The sequence below is a fragment of the Toxorhynchites rutilus genome, chromosome 3, assembly GCF_029784135.1.
Source record: "Toxorhynchites rutilus septentrionalis strain SRP chromosome 3, ASM2978413v1, whole genome shotgun sequence".
Classification (NCBI taxonomy): domain Eukaryota; kingdom Metazoa; phylum Arthropoda; class Insecta; order Diptera; family Culicidae; genus Toxorhynchites; species Toxorhynchites rutilus.
Genome location: NC_073746.1, coordinates 65,474,172 through 65,500,262, shown reverse-complemented (window position 1 = coordinate 65,500,262; position 26,091 = coordinate 65,474,172). Strand labels below are relative to the sequence as shown.

Here is a 26,091-nt window from a genome sequence, read left to right as displayed (position 1 = left end):
TCAGGTGTGGAAGGTATCATTCATAGTTCCTATTCAAAAGGTTGCTGGAACGATTAAAGCCGAAGAGTTTCGTACCATCAACATGTTGCACACATTAGAGAAAATATTAGAATTAGTTGTGAAAGGCCAACTGTTGCAATATTTAAATCTCAACGCTTTGCTAATACCAGAACAATCGGGATATCGGGAAGGACCGTATTGAACTTGGTGTTAGCAAAATGGAAAGCGAAATTAGAATGTAAAGATACCATAATTGCTATTTTCTTGGATCTAAAACGCGCTTTCGAGACAATTTCTAGGCCCTTGTTGTTGAATACGATTAAGCGCTTCGGTATTACGAGTACTGCATATAAATGGTTTGAAAGTTATTTGTATGACAGAACTCAACGGACTATTTTTAATGATTCAATTTCCAGTCCCGTAGGGAATAATCTTGGAGTACCTCAAGGAAGTGTACTAGGGCCTCTTTTATTTATTATGTACATCAACGACATGCGACGAGCTTTACGATTTTGTGATATTAACCTTTTTGCAGATGATACTGTGTTATTCATTGCAGCTAATGATTTGAATCAGGTCGTTTTACATTTGAATGGAGATTTGCGTTCTTTAAGTAGATGGTTGAAGTATAAGCAATTGAAGTTGAATATAAATAAAACTAAATTTATGGTAATCTCGCGAAATCGTTCTAATGAAAACGTCTCAATTGTAATTGATGATGAGACCATTGATCGTGTTCGGGAGATTAAATATCTTGGCGTGATTATTGATGACAAACTCAAGTTCAATACTCACATTGACAATGTCATCAAGAAAATTGCCAAGAAGTATGGAATCTTATGCCGATTGAAAAACGATTTAACTATTAACAGCAAAATACAGCTATACAAATCAATCATCTCTCCTCATTTAGACTTTTGTTCTTCCATATTATTTTTAGCCAATGACACACAAATATCGAGATTACAGCGTTTGCAGAATATAATAATGCGGCTGATTCTAAAATGTAATAGATTCACTTCTTCATCTTTGATGCTGGACGCTCTAAAATGGTTATCCGTGAAGCAAAGAATTGTCTATTTAACTATGGTGTTCATTTTTAAAGAAGTTAACGGTTTGCTGCCTCGATATTTGTGTGATCGAGTTGAAAGAGGAAGTGATTTCCATAGATATAACACTAGAAACGCGAATGAATTAAGAACACCTAATTTCTTGTCATGTGCTTCACAAGATTCGTTGTACTTTAAAGGAATAAATGTTTTCAACTCGATGCCAAGACATATTAAATGCGCAACAACACTTACAGAATTTAAGAGGCACGTTGTACGTGGTTCGTTGTACTTTAAAGGAATAAATGTTTTCAACTCGATGCCAAGACATATTAAATGCGCAACAACACTTACAGAATTTAAGAGGCACTGTATTTCACACGTGAAAGCTGTCTTTAATTAACAGTCGAACGATTTTTTTTTCATTTTATGACGAAGATTTTTATTGACGAAGTTTTATACGAACGGATAATTAATGTGGACAATTTTTTGTAGTTTGTTTTAATATTTTCAATTAACCTGACGAAGTTTTTTAACGGATTATATTATGTAGACTATTTAATTTTTTTAAATTATCTTTTTTTTTAATTTGTATTGATCTCTATTATGTCTGTCATGATCTGGTGATGATGGACTATTTTTATTTTTATTTTGTTGTTTTTATAGTTGTATTAGTTGAAAAAAAAAATTAAAGTAGTCTACAAAAGTTTGAGCGTCGCGCGTGGCACATTTTTTTTTATCTGTATTATAGTGATTTTCAACTCATTTGGCTGGTTCGTCACTTTTACTTCCATTTTGATTACTCGTCTTGCTCAAACCTCTGTAGGGGAAGGAGGCGGGACCATCATCATATCTCCAACCAAGTTTGCTTCCCATACTTTTGCAATTCCTCTGTCGTTTTTTATCTGTCCATGCGACAAAAATCCATGGAACCCCAGATCATCTACGCTCCAATGTTATTCAGTCGTTATTTTCGGAAAAATATGGGAAAGTTGGATCTGATAAAATGTTCTTTACTGACGGTTCATTCATAAACGGGTCCACTGGCTTCGGCATCTTCAATGAAAGTTCCAGTGCCTCTTTCAAACTCAAAGATCCTTGTTTCGTGTATGTCGCTGAACTGGGTGCGATATACTACGCACTAGGGATCATTGAAACATTGCTTATCGACCATTATTTTATTTTTTCAGACAGTCTCAGCTCAATAGAGGCAATCCGCTCAAGGAAAGTTGATAAACGATCTTATTTCCCAACAAGAATAAGACATCTATTGAGTGTTTTGGTCGAAAAATTATTCAAGATTACCTTAGCATGGGTTCCCTCTCATTGCTCGATTCCGAGGAATGAGAAAGCGGACTCGCTAGCTAAGGTGGGTGCTTTAGAAGGCACTCTTTTTGAAAGGCAAATTGCTTATAATGAATTTTTCTACATTCCTCGTCAGTACACGCTCGTAAGTTGGCAGCGCATGTGGAGTGGAGATGGGTTCGGTCGTTGGTTACATACTATTATCCCTAAGGTCTCGACGAGTGCATGGTTCAAGGGATTGAATGTAGGTCGTGATTTCATTCGCGTGATATCTCGGCTTATGTCCAATACTACAACCTAAACGCGCATCTCTATCGCATTGGGCTCGCAGCAAACAATCTTTGTGATTGTGGCGATGGCTACCACGACATCGAGCATGTTGTCTGGTCGTGTATCCGGTTCCATGCTGCTCGCTCTCAGCTCTCTAGAGCACTGAGAGCACAAGGCATACAATCGGATATCCCCGTCCGGGATATCTTAGGTAGCCGGGATCCTGATCTTCTGCTTCATCTATACCTGTTCCTCAGAAACGCCGATGTCAACGTTTAATGATGTTTCCTTCGTTGTGTCCCTGTTTCATATCCCTCCTTTCCGATTGATGAACTTTTACTTAGTCGCGACAATACATACACTTTACAGATACACGGGCCAAAGGTTGTGCAGTCCACTGATCATTCAACAAAAGCCAAAGGTTGTACCGCTCATGACAACTCCACACGAGCTGATGTTTGTGCCGGCTAGTGACCATTCTATCCTGGATTTCTCGAGTCAAGAAGACGCACCACGCTATATTTTGCTGATTGATGTTCATCTGCATCCCAATAGGAAGTATCCCGTGTCGGGCACACGTACAGAGCATTGGAGACAGCAACATCACAATTACGAAACCATTTGTAATACTAACCTCGAGCCAAGCGCGAGTAATCGGTTACATATTACTGACATAGTTGTAAGGCAAACATTGTCGAAATATTGAACTCCCGGCCCCGTTAGGCTTACGCCATACGAGCCTTAATAAAAATATATATTTTGGATAAAAAAATATAGGAGGTTGTGTCCAAGATACGACCGCATTGTTGACGTAGAACTACGCTGTTATTTTATATAAGTCGCTTGTTTATACCTTCGGATATTATTCTATAATGCTGTGAAATTTTAGAAACAACTGCTTAGTAGAATAATCTCTGAAATGATTTTTTCATTGTAGAATCAGTTGACGATAATTGATTGATGATTCATTCTTGCCCTCGCAAAACAATCGTATGTCGCAATTTATTTCATGTCAATGTATTGAAAATTTACCTCGAAGGCTATTCCGGAGGCCTTTTTCGAAATTGACATAGACTCGGCTACAGTCGATTATATACATGTTGCACCAGCACCATTATTCCATATCTCATAACTACATGAATATATCTTTGGCACCGTATGTAAACAATAACAATGACAACACTTGCAAGTATCAAATATCATGCTACATGTTATTTAGTATTGCCTCAAAGGAATCGTACCTCTAGATATCGTTCGTACAAACTAAGCGTAAACCAAGCGCCAAACAAGCGTTCACCATAGCATACATACAGAGCCATACATTGGTGGCTTGAAACTACTAGCAATATAAAAATTTCTCATCATTTTGCGCAATTCTCAAAAGAAACGCTTCTGTTAATATTACTGGCCTCGAAAAGAGTTGCATTACTTTCTTATGCTCGAGATAAGCGCAACTGTCTCCCTTAGTGGAGGAAGTTTTGCTACTGGCAAGCAAAACCAAACCATACAAAATTCCAGAACATTTACTTTCTTGATGACTAAACAAGGGAAATAAACTCTTTTTGTTAATAACAACCTCGAAAACAGTAGCAATGCTTCATTATGATCAATATTAGCGCAAATGCAATCCTAGTTGAAGGCAGTTTTGCGACTGGCACGCGAACCCAAATAACTTATAACATTCCAGTAAGATATTCAAGATGCTTAGTATTCCCAAATAATTTTTTGGTGCACAACCTTAACGTCTGCTTCGCCATAACGTCAGTTTAATGCATTGATGCATTCTCAAAGGCACAAACGAAGCCCTTAAGAAGACGGAAAATAAACAATGTTAACTGCTTGGAAAAAGACCGAATTATGCCACACAGCTTGTACTCTGCTGTAACACCCATCGATGCGAATTCGCTGATGAGTTTGTCAAGAGCGACCGCCTTCAAGCAAGCACCAGCGAGGGGAGCTTGATTTTGGTTGCTGTCTGGGCGTTTACATTTTCGACCGACGCGCCGAAATCGCCTACTTCGCTGTTGTTCGGTGCGGTGTCACATTCGCGAAGGCTCGGTTCAGTGCGAGCGCTTTACACTGCACCAACACCGTGTGCATCATTAGATGACGCTTACCTCGAAATTTTATTGCCCCTGGCAATGCGTTCGTTTTTTGCAGGGCTCGAGCCTGCCTTCCTCTTCTTCTTGCTCATCGCACACTACGCGAAGCGTCCAATTTATGACGCGGAAAGAAGAACACACGATACGAATAACGCGAAAAACGAACAGAAAAATCAAACGACGATTTCCAAGTTGGATTACCACTGGTGGGGTCCAATCTTAGATCGAAGCGCAGCGAAAACAAAGTGAACTGGATTACTCAACAGTCCGATGCCGAATGAAAGTTTGCCTCAGCGAGATCCACTGTTTATACTCTAGACAAGTATTCCCCTTCATTCTTCTTCTTTTCCTTTGTTCACGGAGACTTTAAATCCTACGATTTCCCCTCCGTTGGTCGTCGATAAGCTGCTCGTTATTGATAGCTCTGTTCGGGAAAGCACACAAATGGACAGAACAAATGTATGGGAAAATAGAAACACTTAAAGTTTTCATGAATTTTAACCATTTACTAACAAGGGGATTCTAATGTATGGCATATTAAACAAATCTTACGGAATTTCCGATTCGTTTAGTATGTAAATCGCCAAAATCCGTTCGCGGCAAAAATAGTTATTAACGTTAACTTTATTTCATAAAAACGTGACCTGTTTTCTGATTTGACACCCTTAATGAAAGACGTAGTTCTACGTCAAAAAATTACGATATCATATACAAAACTCAATCATTCTCTGCGATTTTCTTGTTGATCGGTACAGTTGTAACAGCAATCCTTTGTGAAAAAGTGAAAATAACGCTGAAGATGAAATCATGTTAGTGCTGAAAGTCGACGTTTTGGGTCGAAGAGGCTAGCAATGTTCGAAAGGATGATGCGCTTTGTGGGCTGAAGGATCTTGGGTGATTGAACGCTGAACAGGACACTTTTCAGTGCCTCGGGACTATTAGAAGCTCACTTCCGCAGAGGGAATCCTCCAGCAGGAAAATACTGGAAAGTTCTTGCCGAAGTTTTCTGGTTTCATCTAAGAAATCAGCCCCAGTCAGTACGTCATCTACGTAAATTCCTTTTATAGCTTCCGTAACGGTATACGGGAATAGGTTTTAATGAGAGAGTCGAAGCTGTTGTACGCATTTTGTAGCCAAATACGATGCGCGTTTGTTACCATGAGTGACCGTATTCAAACAATATTCTCGAATCGACTCGACCAGCGCCACAAAATTTGAATGCAGTTTCGATCGTCATCGTGGAGTAGTACCATTCTTTACATTTGTTTAACATCACCCGCGAATACTACCGTCGGGAACCGGAACCGGAAAAGGATGTTTATCAAAGAATCTTGTAGCACAGGACCCGCCAAGAGAATATCGTTAAGAGACTTGCACTGCTTGTTTTGGCTGAGGTGTCATAGACGACTCGGCACCTTGTCGTCGTACTACCCTCCTTCACAACGCAATGATGTGGAAGAAAAACACAATTTTCCGAACCAGGTATAGTATGTAGTATGGGCATATGTCCGAGATCGATGTATTCTCGCATAAACGAAAAGTTTTGTTATTTCAATTGAGCATTTCACTTCAATTTGCGCTCGAAATGGAGTAACCTTTTCTCAGCAATGTCTCTTGATTTGCCGAGAGAAGTCGGGCTGTTCCGAGTATGGAAGTCGAACGATGAATTTTCGGTTATCTTCACGGAACGTATGTTTAGCGAAATGCTCTTCACATCGGAACTCCTCGTTGTTTAGGTGCGGAGAATGATTCGTGTAGGAGAAAACTTGGAATTCGGACCACCTAAGCAAATCGCCTAATATTCCCAAACCAATGCGGTCTAAATAAAAAATGTCACATTGTATACTGAGCTACACTTGTTTTCTCTCAATCAATAATGTTTAATCATTATATCAAGCTCCAAATTACCAAATATATCATAAAATAAAAGCGATGATTTTTGGACATTAAAATTTGTTGCGGGGTGATTTGGTCCAGTGTGTGTGTTTCATCGAAAAAACATACTTATGTTTATGTAAAGTATTTTGGGATAATGTTACAATCAGTAACAGTGTTCTGGGATCGATAATATGGAGCAAAAAAAAAAGAGAAAATCCGACATATTTTACAATACTACTATGACAAAGGCAAAAATTCATCTCAAGCTGCCAATAAAATTTGTGCAGTTTATGGACCCGATACAGTTTCCATTTCCACCGCACAACGATGGTTTCAACGTTTTCGTTCTGGTGTAGAGGTCGTCGAAGATGCGCCACGCTCCGGAAGGCCTGTCGTCGAAAATTGCGACAAAATCGCTGAATTAGCCGAGAAAGACCGGCATAGTAGCAGCCGTAGCATCGGCCAAGAGCTGGGGATAAGTCATCAAACCATTATTAACCATTTGAAGAAGCTTGGATTCACAAAGAAGCTCGATGTATGGGTGCCACACACGTTGACGCAAAAAAAACATCTTTGACCGTATCGACGCATGTGAATCGCTGCTGAATCGCAACAAAATCGACCCGTTTCTGAAGCGGATGGTGACTGGCGATGAAAAGTGGGTCACTTACGACAACGTGAAGCGCAAACGGTCGTGGTCGAAGCCCGCTGAAGCGGCTCAGACGGTGGCGAAGCCCTCATTAACGGCCAGGAAGGTTCTGCTGTGTGTTTGGTGGGATTGTCAAGGAATAATCTATTATGAGCTGCTTCCCTATGGCCAAACGCTCAATTCGGACCTGTACTGCCAACAACTGGACCGCTTGAAGGTAGCACTCATGAAGAAGAGGCCATCTTTGATAAACAGAGGCCGCATTGTCTTCCATCAGGAGAACGCCAGGCCATACACTTCTTTGGTGACGCGCCAGAAGCTCCGGGAGCTCGGGTGGGAGGTTCTTTTGCATCCGCCGTATAGCCGTATACTACCACCTGTTTTTGTCCATGGTGAACGAGCTAGGTAGTCAGAAGTTAGCCACAAAAGAGGCCTGTGAAAATTGGCTATCCGAGTTTTTGCCAATAAGGAAGCGAGCTTCTATAACAGGGGTATTATGAAGTTGGCATCTCGTTGGGAACAAGTCATCGAACAAAACGGCGCATATTTGACTTAAAACAGATGATTGTAACTAATTTTATGAACAAATGAAAATTCAAAAAAAAAAATACCGCAGGACTTTTTTGACAGCCTAATATAAAAATGGCGATTCGTGAGGCTATAATAAACATTCTATGTCTGTAATAAATCGTATATGAGTATGGCAAAAGTCGTATTTGGTGCTTTGAAATTTCTTGTATATATTCATATTAGATCGCAATTCAATTCAACATAATCGCTATTATAGCCGGTTAAAGTTGCATATTCATCCAAACAAATTCGGTAAGCATTTGCCATGTATGTATATGGCCTCCACTTTTGCATGCATATGCCAGTTAGGCGCATTATATGCCAACCAAATTTTAGGGCATCTGATGTTATATATACGCTTGTTATGCGATTTAATGTTAATGGCGTCTGATTGAATACCACCATCCTTGTAGCCACCAGAAACTACCCATCCTAGCTTGGTATTTTGGAGAACCGGAAGCCCGTTGTCTAATCAAAGTTTGGTTGTTCCCGGTTCGAGCAACTGGAAAAAAGCTTATTCCCGACAAGCATACTTATTTTTCCTGGATGGTGAAACTGGGGATCATTAGGGCAGTTCTCGCAGAGGTTCTTCCTACGGATAAAATTAAGTCGATCACCGGCGTTTGCATGCAGAAACTTACTACATTGATACAATGGGTGTTATTCTGAGAGTCAAGTTGGTATAAGTGTCATTTTTTCCTTCGGAGTTATATGACAATTCTCACCCAATTCTGAGAGTCGGGCGACTCGGAAATACAATGATAAATGAAAAGAGTTCATTGCACCTGGAATTTTTTCAATTACGTCGATTCTCAGAATACAAACACGGGCGCAAATTGACTGTCACGTCACGAAACGACTCTTGGAATGGACCCCAATGTATGCGGTGAGAGAAGTGATGCCCGGTGGTGACGAGAGCTGTTGGTCCAGGTTTATTGATCCAGGAAGTAGAAGGTTTGCTTGGTAGAAATGTATTAGCCACCGGTTTCTTCACACGACTCGGATCCACAAACTTCAGAAACTTATCCAAAGTGACATCTTCATCTTTGAGGTCTGATCTTTTCTGACACCACACAACTGCCTGCTTTCGGCATCCAGTTTTTCGACTAAGATGTACAGCAGCCATATCTCTCGTCCTTCTTGATTCATTGCTGCCAACGCTCGAATGATCTCATCCGATACATCATGTAGGGAGCGCAAACCCGCAGTTGATGGGAACTTTAATGACGGTTGTCTCAAGAATTGATGAATTTGTCGGGCGGCAATTTGGAGCGGTTTGTCATATATATTCTTCAATTTAGCAAGAGCAGGAGCGTAGTACGCGTCCTCTATACGAAGGTGTGATATCAGAGTTGCGGCTTCTCCGACAAGATTTGTCTTGAGGAAATTAAGTTTCTGGCTATCCCGCAAAAAGGTCGAAAAATGAAGGCCATTCGAGAATGCCTCCAAACGTAGGCATATGCATTCGAGGGAGTTTGATATCGGTGTGTGGAGGTGTATTCTGTGCACCAAACGTTTTTGGACTGCTGTTTGCAACGACGTATGATATCGATGTCGTGCTGCAAGCACTCTGCGACGGCATCGGAGATTCATCCCGACTCGGGGTCGTCATAATACGTAAGTTTGCCAACCTTTACGAAGAAACCAAACACATGATTTTCCCTTAGGATTTGCGTTAGATGAAAGTTTCGAAGAACCCAGAACATAGGAACGAACATTATTTATGAACATTTATGAACACGTTGAGTGCCAGGGTTTTATATTAAACATATTGTCACTGTATTAAACATAATTGTCACTGCTAGGGTGGAAAATCTATCATAGGTTTCGAAAAGATAGGAGTTACTGGGACTTGCCGTCCACGTGTCAAGGAAAATGTTGAACAGGTCTGCGATGACATTAGGGTTCATTCAAGACAGTCACTGATACCTTTGATCAGAAGATATAGATACACAAAAAGTAACACAAAAGCCACAACCAAGTATTAGAAGAGGTCTTAGCTCTTTGTGCTGCGATGGCTAACCCTTGTTTAAGAGGTACTGATATGTGGAGAGTTTAGATACACCATATATGGGCAAGGGATTCCAGGGTTCGAGTGAGAGGTACATGATCAGAATACGCGGCGAAGCGACGTCTCGTCAGACCGTCATCCGGGCGCTTGTATGATGAGCGACTTGGGGTGAATCCGAGGTAAAGCAACGTTCGCTTGTGAGGTGAAATGTAGTTCGGAATCTTGCGCGTCATAGGCTCCATATTATACGACATAAAGCATGAGGTGCATGATCAGAATACGCGGCGGGACAACGTCTCCTCAAAACGTTCTAGTTTTTTTTTTACAGGATGAAGAATAATTCTCGGCAACTTTTTCATTCATCCGGTAGATATTTTTGAACTGTGATATTCTGTAAAAATAAAACAAAAAGAGTTTATTTAATACTTATTTCAAGATAAAAATGAAAATTTAATTTTTACTTTTTAAAACGTTTCAGAGATTCCAATATAGTAATGTTACACTTTTTGGTTCCTAGACACGATCGTTTTTTTGTTCTTTGTTTGTTCATGATTAAATTTGTCCTTGAGATTTTCAATTTATCAATTTATCTCTTTGTCATTGGGGTATGTAAGAATGCATTTGTAACAAAAACGTGTGTAACAAGTGTGTGGAATTGATTGATTGGGTTCTATGGTTTTTTTTTTCCAGTTCGGAAATTATACAATTTTGCTTCAAAAATTTCTCTTTTCAACCATTTAGTTTAATAATAATTTTCCATAATTAGTGATTTCAAATCAACTTTGCAGTTGCTTTGCAACTGTAATATCATTTCATTGATTATAGCGATTTTCGTACCTCTGGCATCTTTGGTAAGTGGATTCGATAGAATTTTGTTTGTTATTTTTGCACGCTCAAGTATTTTTATAGTTTTGTTTGTGTGATAATTTTGTGTATGTGTGGTAATTTCATTCAGACATCATTGTTTCTTTAGTGAACTCGCACGGGCGAGGATTTCAATATCCTAGCAAACATTAACTCTATTTTCATCCACATATATCTTACACATACGACTAGTTTATGGATTTTCTCAAACAATCGATTGAAATTGTTGGTTTTTCTTTGTTTATGTATGCAATGTTTTACGATTTCATCCAGTTTAATTTGAACGATTTTCTGTGGCTGGATTTGATTGTGATTCGTGTTTTGTCATACGGTCAGCAGCTGTCGGCATCTGCCACTCAATATTTATGGTTATTGTGGTTGTTTTATTGGTATATATAAATCCTTCGATTATACATATTTGGTTATTGTAGTTTGTGGAACTAAAATGTTATACTTTGTAAATCAATAATTTGTTCTGCTATTGTATCATATGTTATTACAACGTTCATCTATTGGAAATTTCGAACAAAGAGCAGTCAAAAACCGAAGTGTTGCACGATTTTCCAATGGTTTTGTGTACGCCTGTTTATAAATTGGTTTGATTGCTGTTGAAATGTTATCCAGTTATATTCGTATGAGTGTACCGTTTTGAAGTGCACATACGAATCTATTGTTTGTCTTATTATCTATTGCGCCTTATCGAGTGGCAGATGTCGCTCCTTCCCGGCTTTTGAAGGATTGTTTGTGGGTGTATTTTTTGGGTTAGTTTATTACTGTTTTGCCTTTCGAAGTTTTTGCGCTAGTGAAGTAAAGTGCACTTTACATTTTGAAGTCCATCTTTGTTTTCCTTCAAAATATTTTGTGATGGTAACTTGTTTTTTTTTGCACTGTGATAATTATAATTACAATGTTTAGCCACGTTTTACAAAACAGTCAATTATTTAGTCATAGATTTAACTACTTTTGGATAATGTGAATTTCTACATGTAACATAGTGTTCGCAGCAGAACAGTTTCCGGCGAGTGGAAGCAGGGAAAACAGTATTAGAATTTGTTCCGCACTGTTGACTGCACTGTGAAATGGTGCATATCGCATTTGTTAAATCTGATCGACAACTGGTTGGAGTTAGTTTGAATCTGTGAAAATCAAAATGCCCATATTCTGGTGAGAAAACAAACAAAGGTCTATAACAAAGTAGTAACTGATAACCAAACCAATATGTCTTAAAAATTACTAATAATTCCGAATCATTGAATTCGAAATAAATGCACAAACAGTTTCAATCATCGCCAAAATCTAGATAATTGTGATACAATGTGAAAACGGTTTCAACAGATATGTTATACACTAAACATAACCTCACGAATATGGGATCATTTATTTATTCCTAACTAATTTGTTTGTATGACAATTTTCTATGATTTTCAAATACTACATATTACCTTTTTTATAACGAAACAACAGTTGTCAGAATTGCACTCTTTTTTTATCTATTCGTTTTGGTTCAAGAAATGTTTGTAGGTTTTTTTTGGTAACAGTTTCTGCAGAATGAAAGGTATTAATAAATTGGCAATTAATTGACTGAAAGATGTATTTTAAATTACATTGGTAGTCCCAAATACATCTTTTGATCAATTTATTGCCGATTCTGTACATGTCTTTTTGGAATAACGAAATTAGGCCACGGCATAACCAGTGAAATTGTATATCAACACGCCCACATAGTGCTGATCTGCAGAAGTTCTGTGGTCGCTGTAGTTTTCGTTGGCTTTTCGAAGATTGGATAACGAATTAGTTTTGGAGAAAACCAGACTTCTATTCTAACAGTAATGTACCATTGTGTACTTTACGTGTACTTTTTTTCACACGATGAAACAATCTAAGAAATGTATAGACAGAAAGTTCAATGTTAAATTAGGGTCGGAACATTTTTGAATTGGGACTTTTTGAGCTCGTCTTTCGTCGGATAGGAACGTTGTTAATTCTGATCCTGATCTACGATGAGTCATGTCGGTAAGGTCCAGGTGATGTTTTCTTTTTTTGCGTCGATGATTTTCCATCAGTATGTCTTACCGATGTCAGCGCGATTTCATGACATCGTTTGACTCGCCGGTATTTTTTTGTCAATTTTCCGTTTACCCTATCTCAAAATTAGCGCCATCCCCGGATGCCTCACAAGGTGGTATAAAACCATGGTGTAATGTGTTTGTTCAATTTGTCCGGTAGCTTATGGTTCTGGTCTACAGCCAAATTCCACATCCCCAAGCCGTAGTACCTGTAGTACGGACATTAGGGTACCAATTAATGTATGGGAAAAAATCGACCCTAAAATATCAAAAAGTTATCCTATACAAGATGTTCACCACATCGAAAAAACACCCTATTCATAATATCAGCTCAATCGGACTGAAGGGAGAGTGGCGCAAACCGGTCAAAGTTTGAGTTTTTTGAAAAACAAAAAATGACCCAATGGGGGAGTAAAAGAAATTAGGTTTTCGAAAAAAAACTTTGATGCCAAATGTCATAAAATTGCATGAAACGTCGAGATCTAGTGTCAAGTTGAAATTATTATTTTTTTTGTCAAAAATCGATACTCTGGGACTTTTTTCGGAATACGAGACGAAACATATGGTTCTAATTAACAATAAAATGGGGGTCTTCGTAGCCACTTGGTTACGCGTTCGCTTACTAAGCGATCGATCGTGAGTTCAAACTCAGGGATTTTTCATTCGGAACCTTTTGCGAAATGTTCATTTGCACAATTATATACCCAATGCAAAATATTAGCTCATTTGAACTTCTGTTTTTAGTGTCACAGACGATGAAATTTGAGTTTTTTGAAAAACGAAAAATCACCGGAAATCGGTTTCAAAAAAATTTGTTTGATGCCAAATTAGAAATGACCAAATGATCAAATGAGAGATGACCATTTTCATTGGCACCCTAATGGACATGTTAAGAAGAACTGCAATAGTATCTTTGAAAACTCATGTTTCCCAAAACATAAATGCAGTTTCTTGCAATATACTCTTTTTCGATTGGTCGATGATTGTTTTCAAAAAAACTATTCAATTTTGATTTTTACTTTACTTTTACTTTTTACTGAAATTAAAACAGACCGAAAAGTTGAACATTTTTCTTCGATGGGTAATATGGACCATATAGTGGGGGGAATACGGACAGGTTTGTAATATACGAAGGGTAGAAGTTTATCACTCGCGAGAGTATTATTTTCGCTCTCTCTCATCGTTTGTCTGTCTGTCTGCAACATCCACTTAAAAATTCGAATTTCTTCATTCAAAAATAGTGATTTCTAAAACCGGACAAACCATGATAATTTTTCGGACAAACCATGATCATAACTGCGCTTTGAAGAAAATCGTTTAAAAACATAAAAAATTGGATAATTTGAACGCCTTATGAAAATATTAGCAACTAGAGACTTGGGGCTTTTCAACAAACCCAAACTCGTCTTGATTATATGTGATTTTAATTATGAAAAATCGATTTACATTTACTAGTTGCATACAAACACCCAAAATCGGACAAACGAAAAACCTTTAACCCTACTCAATGCCACCCCAGATGGAATTAAACAGATGTATCATGACATTTATTGCAACCTAAGTTTTATTCCCGATAGCGATAAATTTGATGAGATTCAGGAGCTTCTGAAAATGAAGCCTCTGGGATTGTTATATCCATGCACGAAAAAATTGATGTTATTAGAAGCAGTTGCTCAGAGAGTCCTTGATAGGTTTGATGTTCTACGAATCTCTTTTAACTTCGTGATAAATGTAGATTGTGTAGAATACGCTGGTAAATGTCTCTTACCTTTTCCCAGAACTCTTCCCATGCCGCCGGTCTTATTACAACGAAAGAAGACCATTTGACGTTTCGCTTGCTCTCCGATGTGTTGTAGGAACTCTGGGTAGCTCAAAACCCATTTTAGACACGTGAACCACTCGCCCTAGAGTGGATGAATCCAATCTCGCGTGCCCGCTGTATGGTCCCATCTACCGTGAATGTGGAATCTAGGAACTCAGGATATGTTGTTAATTTGATTTTTCACATGTACATGTTGGTGACCTGTTATTTTTGAAAATTTTTGCTCCAGACTTTTCATGCGCCTTGGCACTGTCGGGAAGCTGTCTGGTAATTGCGGGTTGCGTTTTTTCATAAAAAGCTCTGCCCCGAAGCGGTCGTCGACTCGGATGGTTGTTTTTAAGTAGCTGCTTGGCTCTGCGGACCTCGTTAAATTGTGGAAGCACCATGACAGGTGGGCCATAATGAGCTCTTCCAAAGTGAAATGTCTTCAAAGAAGTTCTTGCGGGTCCTCGTCTGTTAGTTTTAAAGATTAGTGATGGCAACAAAACCTGTTGATGTCTAGACAGACCACGAAGTACCTCCTATTCCGGCAACTGCAGCTGCTGCGGCGGAAGTTACCCAGAAGGAGTTTCTCCATGAATCCTATTTGCAGAAACCGATACATCGATAACGTTTGAATCTCGTTCCAGTCTATAAATGCCAGCCGACAATGGAAGACTGCTATTTTCCGGACACCGCTAGGATTCATGTGATCTGCAGCGTTGTTTTCTATCAACGAATATGACGTGTCCTCCAAGAAAGTCCAAGTCCAAGAAAGCGATGACATTCCCGTTTTAAAAATTCAACAGGAACAACTCGAAAGATGACAGGATGTTGTTCCAAATTATATTTGAGACATTTCGATGAAAGTGCCATAGATTATATATGCCGGATGGAAAGATAAATGTTGACGATCCTTGCAAATTACGTTTACAACGCCCCGTACTCAGTATGTCTCGTGAATTTATTGCTACTAGTATGACTTTCACTTATCTCGTGCATGTTTGAGAAAGGCAAACTTGACTGCTCTTTTAGGCGGCTCGCACACCGGACGACTAGCAGTTAGTAAGATGTAATAAGCAATATAATTGCCAATGGGGGTTTCCAATACATTTTTGTTGATCTCGCACACCGACGCAATACGATATGGCTATTGTTGAGCAAAATATATCGCTAGCAACACGATGTGTCGGTTGAAAAGCAACTATATCGCCCATAATTTATCAAGTTTCGTTCATTAAGCAGATTGTTTGCATAATGTCAGGCGTTTGTATTGTTTTGGTATGCGAAGTACAACAAAATATGTTGCCTGTTGTATATTGCGAATTGCTGCTTGCTAGTTGCTTTTTTGTTCCGGTGTTTAGCCGACTTAAGCTAGTTACAAATAGGTATAGTTTTAAGTAGATATCAGAGATAGCAGATAGTAGCTATATTCGGGCCTGCTAAAGGCCGTTTTATATTATCCAGCTCGTGACGTAAACGGCACGTACCGGCACGGGCAGACAAATACATTATGTATTTATATTATCAGGCATAGCGGCTTCTCAATGTGGATCAGCCACGCAGACAGAGCGGAGAAATTTGTTATCGGAGTGAGAGAGTAACGTTTGCATTAAAAAAATGTACAAAAATTGCCAATTTTTTATGGGTTTACCTTCATGAGGTAGCAGAAAAAATTATAGGATGTTGTGTCCAAGACACGACCGCATTGTTGATGTAGAACTACGCTGTAGTTTAATTCAAGTCGCTTGTTTATAACTGCGAATAAACGAAATAAACTCTTTCTGTTAATCTCAACAACCTCGAATAGAGTAGCACTGCTTCATTATGAACATGATTAGCGCAAATGCAATCCTAGTTGAAGGAATTTTTGCAACTGGCACGCGAACCCAAATAAATTAATAACTTATTATAACTTATTGAATAACTTGGTATTCCCCAAATAATTTTTTGGTGCACAACCTTAACACCTGCTTCACCATAGCGTCAGTTCAATGCATTGATGCAATGTCAAAGGCACCAACGAAACCTTTATGATGACGGAAAACAAACCTGCCTCAGCAGAGATTCATTACTAGTACCCTAGCGCAAATATTTCCCTGCCGCTATCTCCCCTTTTTGTCGCCACGTTCGGATCGACATGTTCACCCGCAATAGGGAAATACGTTAAAACGCACGCACGTACGCACACAAATATCCATATATCGATGGCTTGAAGCAATTAAATATACACACACTTATCTCCGTTTTGCGCTCTTCTCAACAGAAGCCCTTTCTGTTAATATTGCTGGTCAAGATCAGCTTAGCTGTCATCCTTTGTGAAAAGAGTTTTGCTACCGTCATGCGAAACCAAATCACAGACAAAATTCCAGAACATTTATTTTCTTGGTGAGCTGACGATAGCCTAGCTTGATGATTCCCCACACAATTGTGTAGCTCAGAACCTTAATGTAATGGCGTCAGTTTGATGCAATGATTGCAATGCTAGAGACATCAGCGAGTTAGTAATTTGGTCGCGTCCACAGCTCAATCCGAAACTAAGACATGTGAGACTTTAAACTTCTTCAGTTCATTCGTCTCTAACCTGCAAAAAGGTACTGGGAAAACTTTACTTTTTCCTCGTATTACTCCTCCTTCCCCATTGCCTTGAGAAAGGCATTCGATCCCTCACCGTCCAGCTCGCCTAGCAACAATGTTGTTCAGTCGGTGTTCTCACGAACAATGACAGTTGGCGAAGAATGAAAGTTGGTTAGAAAGATCCACTGTTTATACTCTAGGCAAATATTCTCCTTCGTTCTTCTTCTTTTCCTTTGTTCACGGAGATTGCAAGTCTTACGATTTCACCTTCGTTGCTCGTCGATAAGTTGCTCGTTATTGACAGCTCTGATCGGGAAAGCACACAAATGGACAAAACAAATGTATGGGAAAATGGAAACGCTTATAGTTCTCATGATTTTTAACCATTTACACATCATGGGATTGTAATGTACAGCATATCAAACAAATCTTAGGGATTTTCCGATTCGTTTGGTATGTAAATAGCCGAAATCCGTTCGTGGCAAAAATAGTCATTAACGTTAACTTTATTTCATAAAAACGTGACCTGTTTTCTGATTTGGCACCCTTAAAGAAAGACGTAGTTCGTAGACGTAGTAAAATTTATAGCTCTATCCGTCGAACGCTAACCATGTTAGCGAAAAAAAATGAAGCTACTCCATTCAGAAGTGTGCGCATTCAAAGAACGGTACCCCGCCGCGTCAAAACGGACATCGGACATTGTGGACGCCGGATACGCCCGTTCCGGCATCTACCACATCTTGGCCCTATTGGACAACCCTGAGCGACAAGAATCGGCTGACAATCGCGAAAACTGAGAAGGAATTGATAAATAAAACGAAGAAAGAACTCAAAAACATGCCTACACGCATGTTTTCGTCCGCCATGGCGAATGTTCCGGTTAACTGCCGGAAGGCCGCTCTCAAGGGAGTAGATTTTGTTTTGCAAGTGAGCCAATATAATTACCTTCCATAGGAAATTTATCAAACTCAATTATCTGTCTTAGTTTTTTTATCAACATCCGAAAAAAGTCCTTTTTTTTAATGCAAACGTTAAATTCAAATTGACCATATTGGGCTTCATAGCACAATTTTGGGAAGCATCATTACTATAATGGATTTTCAGGTGGAATGAACACAGTTCAAATTCAAAATGCACGATTCCTGCATGTGAGAACTACCTTGGAAAGCCCGGAAGTAAAATATAGGTGATTTGTTTTTGAGTTTTAGGTTACATTAGCATCATTTTCTTAGTTCAAAAACAAAATCCAGATGTCTCACCGATCGTTTACGTTTTGCGTTAGGTAGTTCGGTAGTATATATATATATATATATATATATATATATATATATATATATATATATATATATATATATATATATATATATATATATATATATATATATATATATATATATATCTCACCGATCGTTTACGTTTTGCGTTAGGTAGTTCGGTAGTATATATATATATATATATATATATATATATATATATATATATATATATATATATATATATATATATATACTACCGAACTACCTAACGCAAAACGTAAACGATCGGTGAGACATCTGGATTTTGTTTTTGAGCTAAGAAAATGATGCTAATGTAACCTAAAACTCAAAAACAAATCACCTATATTTTACTTCCGGGCTTTCCAAGGTAGTTCTCACATGCAGGAATCGTGCATTTTGAATTTGAACTGTGTTCATTCCACCTGAAAATCCATTATAGTAATGATGTATATATATATATATATATATATATATATATATATATATATATATATATATATATATATATATATATATATATATATATATATATATATATATATATTTGAAACAAACGCAATAATATTTGTCTTGCATGAACGTCAAACCAATCGTTCCGTTGATGTTTTATGATTTCGACGTCCACCGACGGACGGCGAGTTGAAATAAACTCTGGCTTTCAAACTTATCAATAACACTTGGGCCGGAGTTACAGTGTCACTTCCTTTCCGAAAACAACGTGTTTAAAGAGCTCTCTTTATTTGGCAGGGATTGAGCATAGACCTGCTACGTTAATCATGTAAATTTTTCGAAAATTGATTTACTATAACCTAACAGAAAAGAGTATTCATTTGTAGTATTCAATCAAACCATTGCCACAGAACATATAAAATAATAATTTTCGGTCTAAAGATTGTAACAGAAACTATTCTCGGATTTCAAATCTATGTATGATTTAGTTAGTGTCGAACTTATGGGTATCATAATCAAAAATATATGTTCACTAACGCCTCAGTTGCCGATTTCATTGGATAGAGCCTTCAACTATGTGAGATTATATTCTACAACTAATTTCGAATTCTACATCTATACACAAAACTACACTAGTTACACTGTTAGGGGGAAACTTGGCTATTCGATAACGTGAAAAACTCAAATATTTGCGGACTCGCTAAATTTCGTCTCGCTGTTTTGAAAACAAAGATTCAATTCTTTTTTACAATTTCCTAGCTCATTTCTTCAGCAGAATGTCGATTGCACGTTTACCGCACCCATTCGTAAGCTTATTGTCAACGTGTTTCTGCAACAAATTGTAGATATCGACGAACTGATTCTCGGCCGCCAAGTGCAGCGCACTGTCACCCTGACGATCTTGCCGATTGATCTGCAGTCCCCGAACCCTCAGAACTTCCTTCACCACTGCTACGCTTCGTGAGAACACAGCGTAATGAAGAATCGATCGGTGCTCGCTGTCGCAGGCGTTCACATCAACCATTGACGGTTGCGCCAGAAGGACCCGTACGATGTTCAAATTACCATTCAGAATTGCGGTATGCAGGATGGCTTGTTCGTTGAAAAGCGGGATCGACGGATCCGCGCCGCTACCCAGCAGTAGAGTGAATATCCGTTCGTTCCCGGTTTGGGCGCAGATGTGGAGCGCCGTGAAGCCTTCAAGGTTTTGTTCGTTGAGGCAATTGGACAGCATGGCGTTGGCGTTGTGGAGGTCGAGAAAATATTTCACCATTTCTAAGGATCCTTTCAACACCGCTATGTGGAGCACGGTGTTTTTACCTGCATAGGCTGTCGAGATGAACCGCGACGTCTGCGGATAGTTATTGATGAAATACTTCACGATATCCAAACGATCGTGCATGGCCGCCGTAGAGACAACATTGTGACCCAATTTATTCGTGTGTTCTATGTCGGCACCGTACTCCACAAGAGTTTCAATGACACGGATGTTTGCGTGTACGGCTGCCAGGAAAAGTGGCGTCGATCCAGCCGGATCTTCGCCGTTTACGTCGAAAATTTGTTCCTGTAGCAGATATTGCAGGATTCGGATATAACCTTCCCGCGCTGCCGGGAGAAGTAAATTTTGTGGCGTCGATTTGGCCGCGGTTAGAAATATCGAAATATCTGCCCCGTGATCCAGAAGAATACGAACTATTTCGAGGTGACCCTTGCGTGTTGCTATCGTCAGGGCGGAGTTGATGGCATCGGTATTCATTCGATGTCTAGTAGATGTTATGATCCGAACCATTTCTACGCTCCTATTGATAACGGCCAAATGAAGCGGAGATAAGTTATCGGAATTCATCAGACTAGGATCGGCGCCTTGTTTGAGAAGGATACGAGCGGCACCCGTGTGGTTTGTCAAACACGCCACATGGAGAGGTGTGTCGCAAAATTTGGGACTTTGAACGTTAACGTCAAAGCATTGCAAAAGAATTCGTATTCTTCCCTCGTCTTTGGCATAGTGTAATGGAGTCAAGAAGTCACAATATTTGTTCCCAGGAATTGTTTCCACCTTGTACTGAATGTTTGCGGTTTGAAGCTGGTAGAGGATTTCCACCGAATGAAGTGTTTCGGGTATCTGAACTGTTTGGGTATGTTGAATGTGCTTGAGTAGGATCTTGCTCATTCTAAGACTTCCATATCTCAGTGCTAGATCCAAAGGCGTTTGATTAAGCTGATTCTGTATAATCACGCTTGCACGGTGAGTCAGTAACATACTCACAGTTTTGGTGTCACCAAATTCAACAGCTAGATGAAGGGCTGTGTTACCTGCGAAATCCTGTGTATTTGGATCTCCGAAGTGGTTCAACAACAACCGAACGATTTCTCGGAAACCTTTTCCACTAGATATATGAAGAGCTGTTTGACCACTGATATCCTTACGATTTATGTTTATCTCAAGCCCATCGTCGGTGGCGATCATATACTTGATAACGTTCACCCTCCGGAAGCGTGCCGCTACCGAATACAGATCCGTATAATCCACGTAGCTGAGCATGAGCTCCACTATTTCTTCCTTGTCGTCTTCGCAGTATTGTAGGAACGCGTTGATGCAGCTTTGGGCTATCTTGTCTCCCACTAGATCGTTGTTTTTCAGAAATATTATCGCCTCATGGTCGTTGTTCAGAAACAACCACAGGTACTGGCTCAGGTTGTTCGAGAACCACTTGGCCCCAGCGTTTGTCAACGTTTTGATCATATCGATGTTGCTCAATTTGCAGGCCACATCCAGCGGTGTGTGTTTGTAGATATCGCGTAAGTTCAGATCGTTACATTGGTCCAGCAGTAGGTTCAGGAGCTCAACATTCCCCGATAACACCGCGTAATGAAGGATCTCTGCGTTCGATTCGCTGTTGACGTCGTAGTCGGGATAGTTCTCCAGGAAGCTGGTGTACAACTGATCGAAATTGAAGATCATTGGGATTGTATCGATCTGATCGTAACCAAAATCGGCAACTATTCTGATCAGTATATCTTCTTCGTTGCTAAGCATCGCGAGATTGTAGCAGAAATGGATTCTTGCTTCGACATCCGTCAATAGATTATGGAACTTTCCCTCGCAAGGAACGATGTTGATATCTTCCATAAGGTATGACAGGGTTCGAAGCAGCTCGTCAACCTTTCCCAGATCAAGTAAGTGTCCAAGCAGTAGACAGCTTCGCGTTTGTATTAGTCGATCCACGATTCCATGGTTCAGGTGATCCTTCCCGACCAAATATCGGTCTCGCTTTATGGTACCCTGGATTTCCTGGCAGTTTTGAAACTGAAATCCCTGAAAAATACTGTTCTGAAAATTGAGACACGCCAGGCGATCCGCAAAGTCCCAACTATGTCGCTCGTAGATTTCCGAAATGATGTTTTTGGACAGCTTCATTATACTGAGCGCATTCTGAAGGAATGTTTTGGGGGTAATGTTCGACACTAGCACCTCGTACGTTATGCTTCCATGGGCCAGATAGTTCCTTAGGTTTCTTCCCGTCAGCACGGGAACGTAGTTCGAGAGGCTCTCGGCATTATCCAGCAGTTTGGGCGATAAAGCCCAGGTCGTTTCCAGAATTAGCATCTCGAAGGCGATCTCTTCGATTCGATCGAACGATCGCATATTCATGTTTTGATCTAGGAACAGCCTCTGCAGCTGACAGATCCTGTCCTCCACGTGCTTTTCGTCATCTCGCTCGAGTTCCCGGAAGATGCTGCCGTTGATCGAGATTTTATGCCGATGGAAACATTGCCGCAGAAAATCATACCGTTTGTCAGGGTGATCTCTAATTTTTTGTAGAAACGGATCTTGGGAAATGAATGCGAATGATCTACCGGTTCGTTTCTCCAGCCGTGAGATCATATTCGCGGGGTAATCTGGAGTGCAGAACGTGACGTTTCTTGCCAATGCTTCGTCAGACTTTGGATTGTGCTGACCGACAAGTTTGTAGTTATCTATGGCGTAGAGAAGTCGGCTGAGGTGATGAACAATTCTGGGTTGCACATGTGGCTCGGATATCGCACTGATGTCCTCGTAGAGGTAGGTCAGAAGTTGTAGCTTGAGTTGAACTAGAAACTGTTGGTGGATGTTTTTGTCACACCGGAACACGCGCAGATGCGATCGGAACAGATGCCGTATTTTGTCGTGACTCTGATTGGACTTTATTTTCGACATCATGCAGTCGATCATGAGGATTGTGTTGCTGTATTGTTGATGTAAGTTCTTGTAACTATCAATCTCTTTGCAGACTCTCAACTTGATCTTCTCCAAACGATCGCACGGTTTATGTCCAGAACTGTGATGCTCTTGTATGATACCATCTAGAATAGAGTTAATCTGCAGCAAGAGGAACGGGGCAAACTCCAAATCTTTCAGAAAATCCGTAGAATTGTTACGGAAAATGTACGCGTAATACGATTTGACTTCTTCTATACACTTACTATTGTACACACGGTTCATCAACGTTTTTATCGCGAGTATATAGTCTAGATTTTGTACATACAGTAAGAGGTTTTTCAAAATTTTCAGATTACGGTGCAATTCGTGGTAGTCGATTTCTTCGTCCGCCACATCCAACAGCGAGAAGTAATCTCTACGACAGTGGGACAAATAGTGCCGTATCTTGGTGTCGTTTAGAAAATGCTTCGGAACTAAAACATTCAGGAAACTAGACAAATGTTTGCCAATGTTAGGTGTATCCTTCCTATTTCTAATAGTTTCCGCCAGAACCTGGGCAACTCTTTTCATCGTGAGCACATCAATCTCCCTGCTGGCACTGAACTTCATGTCGACAGCCGAGTTGACATAACTCAGAGCACGGTTAACCGAATGAAGTTCCTTCATTCTGGTGTAGGTTTTTGCTAATTTTCGAAACACTTTCCTATTTCTGTCCGATATTCTAAGTGGTCGGGCGCGTGAACAGTGATAGTCGAAGTCGTACTCACTAGCCTCCAGCCGCAGCTGCCGGCGAGCGTCTTCCGAGAGTAAGTGGTTACGTTGGATGCGACGCAACTGCCCGGCAAGTCGCTGCTCGTTCTCATGTCCCGTGGGGACGTGTCGGGCACACCACAGATGGCGAAGTCGTTTTCGGTAGCCGATCGTGCTTTGACCACCGTTGGTGACCACGTAGTAACAGAACAGAAGATCCCGATTGAGCTCCGAGGACCACTTGATGGAGGCCGAGGTTGATGGTCCACTGGGCGAGAAAGCTGGTAACTCTGGCGAGCCAGACGAAATGAGTGAGCTCGAGGTAGATGCCAAGTTGTAGCATGGAAGTGCAATCACTTTTTTCAATTCGCTGGCGATTGCGTCCAAATAGATGAGCAGTTGACGTTTGTCGATCAGCATTTTATAGATCTCATAATGCGGTGGGTTTTTCCAGATGTGTAGGAAGATTCCTGTGAACAAAACAAAAATTGAAATTAGTTGAATTTTATGCATTTATGATGTTATAGAGTTTGAATGTGAAAAATTATAGCTAAAATCTGTTTCAGTTATAATTTGGTCACAAAAAGTAGGACATTTCTCAGCATAGAAATACCGTACAAAAAGGGAAGTGTGATACCACACATCATTTTCGACATTATTTTTGATATTATTCCGAGATGTTAACGGTGAATGTGCACCATGCAAATTAACAACAATTAACAGCAAAAAGTATTATTATTTTCTCTATTCGTACCTGGTGTACAAGCGGGAAATGCAGATTTTTGAAAACAGATAAATACAACGAGTGGTATATTTTTGTGTGTCATCAACAAGGGTAAAACGCGCATGAGTGATCCATTTGAATTATAAAGATGTTTACATAGTGTTGTGTCGAAAATTATACTGAACTAGTTGTATTCAGTGCGAGCGTTGCCACGCGTCCATCTGAAATTGGCCATATTTATCCATTTGCAATTTGGATAATTTCTATCTATTTTGGATAATTTTATAATTTCTTTTTGTATCTTTCCATCACAAAAGTGGTGAAAATTGTATCAGGCTGTCAAAAAACTCCTGGGGTATTTTTTTTGAATTTTCATTTGTTCATAAAATTAGTTACAATCATATGTTTTAAGTCAAATATGCGCCGTTTTGTTCGATGACTTGTTCCCCACGAGATGCCAACTTCATAATACCCCTGTTATAGTAGCTCGCTTCCTTATTGGCAAAAAACTCGGATAGCCAATTTTCATAGGCCTCTTTTGTGGCTAGCTTCTGACTACCTAGCTCATTCGCCATGGACAAAAACAGGTGGTAGTCACTTGGTGCAAGGTCCGGACTATACGGCGGATGCAAAAGAACCTCCCATCCGAGCTCCCGGAGCTTCTGGCGCGTCACCAAAGAAGTGTGTGGCCTGGCGTTGTCCTGATGGAAGACAATGCGGCCTCTGTTTATCAAAGATGGCCTCTTCTACATGAGTGCTACCTTCAAGCGGTCCAGTTGTTGGCAGTACAGGTCCGAATTGAGCGTTTGGCCATAGGGAAGCAGCTCATAATAGATTATTCCTTGACAATCCCACCAAACACACAGCAGAACCTTCCTGGCCGTTAATGAGGGCTTGGCCACCGTCTGAGTCGCTTCAGCGGGCTTCGACCACGACCGTTTGCGCTTCACGTTGTCGTAAGTGACCCACTTTTCATCGCCAGTCACCATCCGCTTCAGAAACGGGTCGATTTTGTTGCGATTCAGCAGCGATTCACATGCGTCGATACGGTCAAAGATGTTTTTTTGCGTCAACGTGTGTGGCACCCATACATCGAGCTTCTTTGTGAATCCAAGCTTCTTCAAATGGTTAATAATGGTTTGATGACTTATCCCCAGCTCTTGGCCGATGCTACGGCTGCTACTATGCCGGTCTTTCTCGGCTAATTCAGCGATTTTGTCGCAATTTTCGACGACAGGCCTTCCGGAGCGTGGCGCATCTTCGACGACCTCTACACCAGAACGAAAACGTTGAAACCATCGTTGTGCGGTGGAAATGGAAACTGTATCGGGTCCATAAACTGCACAAATTTTATTGGCAGCTTGAGATGCATTTTTGCCTTTGTCATAGTAGTACTGTAAAATATGTCGGATTTTCTCTTTATTTTGCTCCATATTTGCGACACTATAACTCACGAACGACTTAACCAAACAAAACACTGTCAAGGACTATATTATGGGTGTGTTTGCATTCGACACATACGATGAATCTCGAAGTTTTGGCAGGAG

The 26,091-nt window shown here is 40.0% G+C and overlaps 1 protein-coding gene across 8 annotated transcripts in view; it reads right to left on the bottom strand.

Annotated features, from left to right (window-relative positions):
• Window positions 1-18,872: 18,872 nt before the first annotated feature.
• Window positions 18,873-26,091, bottom strand: part of LOC129778512 (uncharacterized) — a 113,917-nt gene continuing 106,698 nt past the window's right edge. For all 8 annotated transcript variants that reach the window (XM_055785449.1, XM_055785445.1, XM_055785447.1 and 5 more), the window contains one exon: window positions 18,873-24,290. In XM_055785449.1, coding sequence (XP_055641424.1) covers window positions 19,630-24,290 — 4,661 coding nt within the window. In that variant the 3' untranslated portion in view covers window positions 18,873-19,629. The remainder of the gene's footprint in view (window positions 24,291-26,091) is intronic.